Here is an 11,733-nt window from a genome sequence, read left to right on the forward strand (position 1 = left end):
GTGGGGAAGAACACTGCAAACAAATATCACTGGCATATGTGGGGAGAGCTCGCAGTGTCTGGGCCACACTGGTTTGCCCCCGCTCACGGGCGTGTGTGCTTTCCTGGTCTACACTGCTCAGGCTCCAGGTTGCTCTGCAGGGGAACTGTCTAAAGCTGTCCCTGGGTTGCATGCACTTCCCAGGTCTAAGCCGCTCAGGTTCAGGTTCTTGGGTACTCCACAAAGGCACAGACTCGGTTGGGCCTGCGTTTTGTGTCCTTCCCAGGTCCGAGCAGCTCAGGTGACCGGGTGCTTGGCAAGCGCACTCTCTCCAGGTTGGAGTGCGTCTTATCGCCTCCCCAGTCCCAGCCCCTTGGTTTCCTGGGTGCGCAGCGGGAGCGCCGTCTCAGGTGTGCCGTGTGTCTCCTCTGGGGATCCGATCTCTGACTGTGACCCTTCTGGTGGATGTCAACCATCCAGGATCCCAGGAAGACTTGGTTAGCAACTGGAGCCTGCTCAGACTTTGGTGGAGGATGCCCTTGCTTCCAGCTCTGGCTGTCGCCCACCTGCCTCCCTGCCTCTAGCAGGGGGAGGGCCTGGTCTGCAGCTGGCTAGCTCATTTTTGGTATTTGCTCAGTCCTTTGTTCTGTGAGCGGGCTAGGCTGTGCCTCAGAGCTTTTTGCAGGAAAGTTCTCTTTTTTTTCCTCCCTGGCTATCCCACAGTTTGGGCTGCTACCTCAGGTTAGCTCCCTCAGATTGTCCTCAGGGCATTCGGGCCCGGTCCCCACCCTATGCGTGCAGCCCGAGCCTCCTTGTTCAGCCCCCGCTGCTGCTGGCGGATGCGAGCCTCTGGGCTACCTCTCCACTGGGAGTTGCTGGTAGGCATGTAATCTGTGGGTTCTTTTTTTTTTCTCCCAGTTATGTTGCCCTCCGAGATTCCAAAACTCCCCACAGACCCGCCAGTGAGAGGGTTTCGTGGTGTTTAGAAACTTCTCCTCTTCATGATTCCCTCCCCAGGACAGGTCTCCGGCCCTAACTCTTTTGTCTCTTTTTATCTTTCATATTTTGCCCTACCTCCTTTCAAAGAGAATGGGCTGCATTTCTGGGTGCCTGGTGCCCTCTGCCAACGTTCAGAAGTTGTTTTGTGGAATTTGCTCAGTGTTCAAATGATCTTTCAATGAATGTGGGGGGGAGAAAGTGGTCTCCCCGTCCTATTTCTCCGCCATCTTAGGACCACCCTTCCAAATTGCAATTTCTTGAGGATCCAAAATAAACCCATTTTTTGCTAGAGAAATAAATGGAAGAATATTTACTTTAGGTCAGCATAGCTTTATAGTGTGTTTTCAAAGTAGAGTAAGCCTTCCAACTTAGTTCTTTCAGAATTGTTTGTGCCATCTTAGTTCCTTTGCACTTGTACATACATTTTAGAATTTCCTTACTGATATCTATCCCCAAAAAGTTAGAATTTTGATTGAATTGTCTTGACTCTACAGATCAGATTGGAGAGAATAGATATCTTAACAATACTGAATCTTCCAGTTGATGATCAAAGAATAGCATTCCATTTATGTTGGTCTTTTATATTCATCAGTTTCCTGTAGTTTTCAGCGTCTAGATCCTGCAAGCATTTTGTTAGTGTTTAAACTGGCAGAGCTTGTCTCACTTTGGGGAAGTCACCACTATGCTGTCTTCTGCTCTTGTCCAGTTTCTTCACTAGTCATACTCAATCTGTATATTTTCCAATGAATTCTAAAACCTAAATCATCTTACTTCTTTTAATTTTGATATATTTCCTTCTTTAATATATCCATACTGTCTACTCTGAATTTTGTAATAAAAAAAAAAATAAAGAAAAATCTCAGTGTCTTTGAGTAAGGTAAATGAAGAAATTGTGGTGTATTTGTGTTTTAAAAGGTAAACTGAACCATAATAAATTTTGAAGACTTACAGCAAACATCTATTTGAATAGGGCAGTGCCAAACCATGAGTAGTTAGAAGCACTTCATGGAAGGGAGCTAGTGGCAAGGTTTTTATACAGAAGACATGGCTCATCTTCTTCATGGGACCATTTTACCCAATGACTTGGGGAACATTGTGTATTTTTTTTAAAAAATTACTGGAGTATAGTTGATTTACAGTGTTGTGTTAGTTCCAAGTATACAGCAAAATGACTGAATATATACATACATTCATTCTTTTTCAGATTCTATTCTGTATTGGTTATTACAGAATATCGAGTTTCCCTGTCCTATACTGTAGGTCCTTGTTGATTATTTATTTTATATATAGCAGTGTGTGTATGTTAACCCCAAGCTACTAAATTGTCCCCCCACCACTACATTTCCCCTTTGGGAACCATAAGGTGTTTTTTTTTTTAATGTTTATTTATTTTTTAATATAAATTTATTTATTTTAATTGGAGGCTAATTACTTTACAATATTGTATTGGTTTTGCCATACATCAACATGAAGTTTGTTTTTTAAATCTTTGAGTCTGTTTTTGTTTTGTAATAAATTCATTTGTGTTTTCTCAAAATTAGATTTCACATAGGAGTGACATCATATACTTATCATGCTCTAACTTAGGTCACTTAGTAGGATCATCTCTAGGCCCATTCCTGCTGTGGCAAATGGCATTAGTTCATTCTTTTTTATGGCTGAGTAATTTTCACTATATATATATATATATATATACACACACACATATACACACACACACACCACTTCTTCTTTATCCATTTATTTGTCAGTGGACATTTAGGTTGTTTCCATGTCCTGGATATTGTAAATAGTGCAGTAGTGAACACTGGGATGAATGTGTATTTTTGAATTATGGTTTTCTCTATATACACACCAAGGAGTAGGATTGCTGGATCATATGGTATCTCTTTGTTTTTTATGGAACCTCCATACTGTTCTCCATAGAGACTGTTACCAATTTACATTTCTACCAGTGAATATTCCTTTTTCTCCACACCTTCTCTAGAATTTATTGTCTGTAGATTTTTTGATTATGGCCATTCTGACCAGTGTGAGCTGATACCTTATTGTAGTTTTGATTTGCATTTCTCTGATAGTGATGTTGAGATATTATGTCTTTAAAATATGACACCATCATAACTTCATTTTGGAGTAGATAATAGATCAAATTGCCAACATCCGTTGGATCATCAAAAAAGCAAGAGTTTCAGAAAAACATCTGCTTCTGCTTTATCGACTATGCCAAAGCCTTTGAGTGGATCACAACTAACTGTGGAAAATTCTTAAAGAGATGGGAATACCAGACCACCTTACCTGCCTCCTGAGAAATCTGTATGCAGGTCAGGAAGCAACAATTAGAACCAGACATGGAACAACAGGCTGGTTCCAAATTGGCAAAGGAGCATGTCAAGGCTGTATACTATCACCCTGCTTATTTAACTTATATGCAGAGTACATTATGCAAAATGCCAGGCTGGATGAAGCACAAGCTGGAATCAAGATTGCTGGGAGAAATATCAATAACCTCAGATATGCAGACCACCCTTATGGCAGAAAGCAAAGAGGAATTCAAGAGCCTCTTGACAAAAGTAAGAGAAGAAAGGGAAAAAGCAGCCTTAAAGCTCAACGTTTAAAAAACTAAGATCATGGCACCTGGCCCCATCACTTCATGGCAAATTGATGGGGAAAACAACGGAAACAGTAACAGACTCTATTTTTTTGTGCTCCAAAGTCACTGCAGATGGTGACTGCAGCGTGAAAATAAAAGATGCTTGCTCCTTGGAAGAAAAGCTATGACCAACCTGGATAGCATATTAAAAAGCAGAGACATTACTTTGCCAGCAAAGGTCCATCTAGTCAAAGCTATGGTTTTTCTAGTAGTTATGTATGGGTGTGACAGTTGGACCATAAAGAAGGCTGAGTGCCGAAGAATTGATGCTTTTGAACTGTGGTGTTGGAGAAGACTCTTGAGAGTCCCTTGGACTGCAAGGAGATCCAACCAGTCCATCTTAAAGGAAATCAGTCATGAATATTCACTGGAAGGACTGATGCTGAAGCTGAAACTCCAGTCCTTTGGCCACTTGATGTGAAGAACTGACTCACTGGAAAAGACCATGACGCTGGGAAAGATTGAAGGCAGGAGGAGAAGGGGATGACAGTGGGTGAGATGGTTGGATGGCATCACCGACTCAATGGACATGAGTTTGAGCAAGCTCTGGGAGTTAGTGATGGACAGGGAAGCCTGGCGTGCTGCAGTCCATGGGGTTGCAAAGTCAGACACAACTGAGTGACTGAACTGAACTGAATAGAAATCAATACTTACATACACCCATCTCTGTCCTAACCACTTTGAAAATAGTTAACTCTATTTTTATAGTTATTCTTACTACTCTCCCAGTTAGGTTCCATTTTATTTGGTAAGGAATCAAATAGAATGATTAAAAGGTTTACACCATGTCAGATAGTGCAGAGCTAGGATTTGAACCAAACCAAGGAAGTCTGGCTCTAGAGGTCCCAATTTTAATGATTTTGTTATGAATAGACAAAATATGACATTTTGAAGACACGTCATTCTTTTTGATGACTCTAGCACCAGGGCTATCATTACTGTCTACATTGCAGACATAGAGGGGGAAGATTAGAGGACAGTTTTAGCAGTGCTGTTTTGCATAGGCTGCACAAGTGTGACTTTTCAGGAAGGGGTGTGTGTGTGTGTGTGTGTGTGTGTGTGTGTGTGTAAAGAGTGAGACAGCACACATTTCATAGCATGTGCAATTTTAGCTTAATCAGAATAGGAAGACTCTTAACAAGCTATTTTTAAATGCACCAATATCAGGAGGTATATTAGAATTAAATTTCACCACATGAGGCTGATTGGCAGGCCATGTAATGGGGGAAATTTCCCAGTCTTGTCTTTATCTGAACAGTTTGCAAAGTAGGCCCCAAAGCCATGGCCCCACACTCATGGTCTGGAGCTATAATTATCCAAGTTAAAAAAAAAACTAATTGGAAATATGATAAGTAACGATTAGGCAGCCTATTTCTGGAGAAAAATGAACAAAATTGCAGATGTCAACTTTAGTGACTTTTGTGAAAACGGATGGACAAGTTTGCTTAAATGAAAACTTCCCTGTCACTCATGAAGGCTTTTCCCTCTGGACTAGACTATTAGTGGACACACTGTCATTTGCATAGAGAACTTAAAAGCCACCACTGCACACTAGAAACTGCCAGGCACAGAGAGTGCCTGCATTCCAGAGCTGCTGAAGGGTGTGAGGGCCAGGACCCTGCTGAGGGCACTTGGAGATTTACCACCACCAGGAATGCTCCCGACTTTGCAGTAGCCAGAACTGAAATAACCCGGGCAAAATGGAGCCCTCGAGGGGGGTTGGAAGACCTTGGCTCCTGTTTTGGCTGGAGCGCTTGGGCTGGAGCCCAGAATCCATTCCTTTGAGGAACAATCTTCACTCCCTAACGGCCACCCCAACCCCTCCAGTGTGCACTGCATCGTCCTCATCTGGGTTTGACCCTAAGGAATCAGACCCTTGAGCATCCTAGGCTCCACCTGCCTTCAACTCCCGCTTCACCTTGTGTTCAGGGTCTATGTGTGCACTCCAGAATCTGACTGCTTCAGTTGCCGTCCTGGCCTTAGGACCGCTCACCGTGGGCCCTTACTGATGCCTCACTCCCTGCTTCAGTTTCCTCACCTCTAATGTGGAGGTGAGACTACCTCATAGGTTGGTGGCAGTGATGAAAAGAGATACAGATGGAAAAACACAGCACGTGGTGTTTGGTGCTTCCCAAGGGCTAGTGTGGATCTGCTTCCTTGCAGGGAGCATGCTAACCTCATCATTCCTCATCCCAGCCCCTGCAGCTGCCAAAAATAAGGACAATTATCTACTTAATGCATTAAAAAAAAGTCAATTCAAGTTTTTAAACTCAGCTATATTTCAAGCCATAATATTTGTAAAAGTCCAGGCTGAATGTGTTATTGATATTTCTCCCGGCAATTTTGATTCCAGCTTGTGCTTCTTCTAACCCAGTGTTTCTCATGATGTACTCTGCATATAAGTTAAATAAGCAGGGTGACAGTATACAGCCTTGACGCACTCCTTTTCCTATTTGGAACCAGTCTGTTGTTCTCATGCGAAGAGTTGACTTATTGGAAAAGACTGATGCTGGGAGGGATTGGGGGCAGGAGGAGAAGGGACGACAGAGAATGAGATGGCTGGATGGCATCACTGACTTGATGGACGTGAGTCTGAGTGAACTCCGGGAGTTGGTGATGGACAGGGAGGCCTGGCGTGCTGCGATTCATGGGGTGGCAGAGTCGGACATGACTGAGCGACTGAACTAAGGCTGAATGTGTTAATTTTTTTTCTGCTGCTGCCGCCGCTAAGTCGCTTCAGTCGTGTCCAACTCTGGGCGACCCCATAGACGGCAGCCCACCAGGCTCCCCCGTCCCTGGGATTCTCCAGGCAAGAACACTGGAGTGGGTTGCCATTTCCTTCTCCAATGCGTGAAAGTGAAGTAGCTCGGTAGTGCCTGACTCTTGACCCCATGGACTGCAGCCTACCAGGCTCCTCCATCCATGGGATTTTCCAGGCAAGAGTAGTAGAGTGGGTTGCCATTGCTAAAAAATAAACAGACACACTAAAAAAAAAATGTTTTTAAAGGCTGGCACAGTCTGAAACCTTATGAAGGAGCGTGCACATTCGTCCCCCAGTCCTGCTCTCAGCAAGAACTTAGGCAGCACTTCTCACACGAGAGGAAGCTTGTCCGGCAGCACAGACGAGGACGCGCACACCTTCCCTGTCCTGGTTGTGCATGCAGCCCCAGGGGAGCAGGGCGGGGGATGAGAACGATGGTGCCGTGAGGAAGGGGCAGGACGTTTTGTGGTGATGTGGCCCTGTCATGCCACTGGGCAGGCCAGCCCTCAGGAGACAGTACAGAAAAGAAGCAAGCATTACTCCAAATGATTATTCCAGATTTGAGGTCCAGGACAACTTGGCTCCGCAAGCAGACCAAGTTCTCTGAGACCTTAAGCTTCTTACCGGAGTCTTTGGCGCATTTCTCACCTGGGAAATGGGCACTACCCGCCTCAGGGAGGAAGTCCAGGCCAGTGCTCAGTGAGTGGGCACCCTCCCCAGATGACCGCTGTGCACCCTGTGCACAGCACAGGAGCTGCCCTGTGCTCCAGGCTTGCGGCACATCCATTTCTCCTCTGTGCTGTTAGTGCGCCCTAACGTGTATCTCAGTCCTAGCCTCTCTGGAAAACAGCCCTGGCACACTAAAGCAGCCTAACATTGGCCAATATGCCCTGAGGGCTTTCCAATTTCAATAGCAACTCCAAACGCCTTACCAGTATTCCTTACCACAGTGGTCTCTGGTATTAGACGAAGCCTGTAAAAATTCCATTGTACACATGATTAAGTGAGGCATGGGAAGATTAAGTAATTTACTCAGGTCACGTAGGTGGTAAATGGAGGAGCAGGTAACCACTAAAATTAGTAATCTCTAAAACTGCCAAGCTACTATTAAGATAGCATTAGAACTAATGCCCACAGTAGGACAGGACCCCGTCCACCTAAGTGACCCTCAGCTGGGAGCCACAATTTTGTCCCCAGGGGATATCTGGCAATGTTTGGTGATGCTTTTGGTTGTCACAGCTCTGGGGCTGGGTGCACTGTTGGTGCGAATGCATATCGGTGCAACCACTATGTAAAATAATATGGAGGGTCCTCAAAAATTTCAAAATAGAGCTACCAGACAATCCAGCAATTCCACGTCTGGGTATTTATCCAAACAAAATGAAAACGTTAACTTGAAAACATATCTGTGCCCCATGTTCACTGCAGCATTAAGCCAAGATATGAAATTAAGTATCCACTGATGGATGAGTGGATTAAAAAATGTGGCACTTACATCAACAATATTTTCAGTCATGAAAATTTAAATCTTGCCATTTGTGACAACATGGATGGAAGTTGATGGCATCATGCTTAGTGAAATAAGTCAGACAGAAAAACGCAAATACCATTGAGATCTCACTGATGTGTGGAATTTGAAAAAAAAAAAAAAGTTGAGCTACAGAGAACACACTTGTGGTTGCCAGAGAGGCAGAGGGTGGGAGTGGATGAAATGGGTGAACGGGGTCAAAATGTATAAACTTCCAGTTTACAAAATAAGTCCCGGGGATCTAATGTACAGCATGGCAACAATAGATAATAATACCATATTGCATGTTTGAAAGTTGCTAAGAGTAGGTTTTAAAAGTTCTTACCATAAGAAAAAAAATTTTGTAACTATGATGATGGATGTTACCTAAACTTATTATGGTGGCCCTTTCACAATACATTCAAATATTGCATCATTTTGTTGTACGCCTGAAACTAATACAGTGTTGTATATCAATTATACCTCAATGAAAAAGCTCCAAGCGAGATGCGGTGGCTGGGTAGACAGGAAGAGGCAGGAAGCATGACACGTGGAGAAGGAAAAGATGGTGGCAGCCCGTTACTGTGAGGAGGAAGGGAGGGCAGAAGCAAGCATGTGCAGGGTCAAGGCTGTGCCACCCGGTTAGAAGCCAAGCTCTGTGAGAAGCCACGCCCCAGGAGAAGCCACGCCCCAGGTGAAGCCTCGCCCCAGGGGAAGCCACGCCCCAGGAGAAGCCACGCCCCAGGAGAAGCCACGCCCCAGGAGAAGCCAGGGGGAAAAGATAGACACGGTACTGTTTGGAAATGCAGAGCGACGCCGTGCTGACCCTGGGATGAGGAGCAAGCCACCACCAGCACCTGCCACATGTCCGTACTAAGTGACTGATTTTTAGAAATAGGGACCTGCCACAGTCAGGTGAAGATGACAGGGAACGTGGAAAAGCTGGAGAGGATCTGTCTTGTGGATTTTTCTGCAGACTACAAAATAACCAAATGAGGCTTGAGGGCTCCTATGAACAAGAACAGGAGGCAGGAAGCTGACCTGAGTACTTTTGCTTTATTCAATCGAATAAACATTTTATTTATATAAAAGACAAACAATGCATAGAATGAAAATAAGTGCTTGACACATTTGATATAAAAAGAGTACACAGCATTCACATTCCTATTTTAATACATGAGTATTGCTGAAATGTTCCATAAAAGAATACAACTTTCCCTTTACGTAGTGAAAAAAGTCAGTATTTTTAGGAACTACAGAATGTTATTCCTTGGTCTTTTTCTTGAATAAGGAAAAAACAAACATAAAACAAGCCACAGTATCATCTACATTCCAGTTTATGCTGATGATGACCCAGAAGTGATAAAGCTCTTTTGAATCTTGGCAGTTCCCATAATGGACCAGTATTCTAGAAATTCACCACTAGAGGTCAATGAGCAACAGCTATTGGGACAGCATCACCAGCCCTAAAGTGCACGGGACTTCTGGGCACTTCCATGGCATTGTGGCCAAACTGCCTAATCTCTCTCAGTCCACTTGAACCAAGAAGGGTTCCTAAAAATTCCACCTAATCCCAACTTCAGCGTGTCTGCTAAAACCCCAATGAGATGCGGCTTCCAAAACCCAAGCAGAGCTGATCTGATCATTGCCAGTCCCTCTCCAATATTCCTACCTATTTGGCTGAAAGTAAGCTTCAAATCATGTTTACAAAAGAGCTTGTTATTTGCAGCATTAACACCTGTTTGTGGATTACCAAGTTTCTTATGGAGGATTAAAGCTCATTCTTTTTTCTTATCCACATGGACACATATTTCCTAACTGTAGATGGGACTCCCGCGTCCCACATTCATCAAATTCTGCAAACATTGGGAAGGTGGGTATGACTAAGAGACTGGTAACCATGACAACAACTTCTTGGAGTAAAGGTCTCCCCCTTTGAATGCAAAGGGGAACACTCTTTAATATACAAGCAAAAGAGATTTGGGTTAATAGGGACCATCCAGAGGCAGTCCCTGTCACTCCAAAAAAAAAAAAAAAGGCCAACTTCAAATTTTAACCCCAGGAAGGGAATCACGACGACACTCTATAGCCAGAGAATGATTGCGTGAATGCACATTTCTTGCAGGGAACCTTGGCTGGGGAAAGAAGGTTTAATTCCCAAACTAGGGTGAGAACAGGGGGAAACACGAATGTTCACAGGGGAAGAGAGCAGCTTTCTAAGTGTGTCTACACCATCATCTGTGAATGATGTGGGACAGCGAGAACTGTAAGCCATCAGCTATCTAGTCTCACTCGGGGATCCAAAATTTGTTTGCAAAATCTCCAGATATTTAAAAAGTGGCTCAATTTTGTTAAACACTGTGCTGGCCAAGCAAGACACACGTTCCGAGTGCCTGGACAGTCCTGACTGTGGCAGCGCAATGCTGCTTCAATACTGTCCACGTGGCCAAAACGTGCTCAAGTCCCCTGGAGCCTGAGACCTACCAGTGATGCATGGCAAGCGGAAGACAGAAACCGAGCGTGATGAAAAACTGAACATAAAGAGCCTGGAAGGGAGATCTGTGCCCTTTTAGGAAATGGGGAACAGTAACATAGGTGGAGGGGGGGATTTTTTTAAAAAGAACACTTTCTCATTAGTACAAGGTGTGGCAATTTCACGGGTAGGGAAAACATGTCCTGATTTTTCTGTAGCTTGTGGAGGTAAAAGATGGGACTTAAAACGTTGACGCGATGAGACTTTCTGAGCTAGCTGAGGACAGAGGTTCACAAACCAAACGTGGGTGTGACGCTCAGTGCCGAGTCCAGGAGAGATGATGGGACGTGGGGACCTTGGGGTCTGGTCCCCAGACAGTGCGGCTCCACTTGGCTCCACAGCCAGGACAGGACCCAGTGCAGGGAGTTACTACGTTGCAAAAGCAAGTGCAATGCGGCACAGCAGGCTCCTAGACCCGAGCCTCTCTCTGAAGGCAGAGACCCCCTCCCCGTGTGCCCCGAGCCCAGCACACGCGTGCCGCCAAGTGCTGAGGCTGCCCATCCAGCCCACGTCTGGGCACGTGTGGTGTCTGTCCTCATCTCTTTCCACGAGTATGGCTGTGTATATATAGACATATATAGATATATATAAACATAGCTATTTCATATTTATATACAGGCATTAATAAAGTGCAAATGTTATTGGCTATTGTAAGATCAATCTCATTTCCTGAGGAAGTGCTAACACAGCTTATCCTATGACAACGTCAAAGGCAGAAGCTGCTTCCTGCCACCCCCTCCCAGCTCGGGGGAGGGAGCACCCCGGGTTCCAGGAAGCATCGTCAGGGGCAGCTTTCTGCTGACCCTGCTCTTTGGCCACAGGGCGGCCGCGCTGGGCCGGCCGCGGGAAGAGCTATTTGGTAGTGTTGAGGGAGCCATCTTCGGGGATCTTCTCCTCCGAGCTGCTCCTCCCGGAGAGCCTGTCCAGGTGCTCCAGCTCGCTGAAGCGCTCGGCCACGCACTGCGCCGTGAGCCGGGCCTCGGGGTCATGGTCCCAGCATTCGGCCAGCGTCTCGCACACCGTCTGGATGGCCTGCAGGGGGAGAGGGTCCACAGGCCCCTGAGAAGGGGTGGAAAGCTCCTGGGGGTGGGGGAGCCCCCACCCTGTGCCCCCTGCAGGCCAGCCCCCCGCCATCTGACCGCAGCACTCGGGGGCTCCTGCTCACAGGAAGCGGAGAAGCGGAGACACAGCACAAGGTCCCCAGCAGGCTTCCGGGGACAGCAGCATCCCCGTTCGTGAAAATTCCCATGAAGTGGGCTCCTACTGCCATTTCCTACCTCTCTATTCCAGGGAGCGGGGGCGCA

The 11,733-nt window shown here is 45.6% G+C and overlaps 1 protein-coding gene across 1 annotated transcript in view; it reads right to left on the reverse strand.

Annotated features, from left to right (window-relative positions):
• Nucleotides 1–8,933: 8,933 nt before the first annotated feature.
• The window catches only part of TGFBR2 (transforming growth factor, beta receptor II (70/80kDa)), a 74,692-nt gene continuing 71,892 nt past the window's right edge, over nucleotides 8,934–11,733 (reverse strand). Inside the window, exon 7 of the mRNA XM_010835564.1 lies at nucleotides 8,934–11,461. Within this exon, the coding sequence (XP_010833866.1) occupies nucleotides 11,282–11,461 (180 nt within the window). The 3' untranslated portion in view covers nucleotides 8,934–11,281. The remainder of the gene's footprint in view (nucleotides 11,462–11,733) is intronic.

The sequence above is a fragment of the Bison bison genome, unplaced genomic scaffold (assembly GCF_000754665.1).
Source record: "Bison bison bison isolate TAMUID 2011002044 unplaced genomic scaffold, Bison_UMD1.0 scf7180017864043, whole genome shotgun sequence".
NCBI lineage: Eukaryota > Metazoa > Chordata > Mammalia > Artiodactyla > Bovidae > Bison > Bison bison.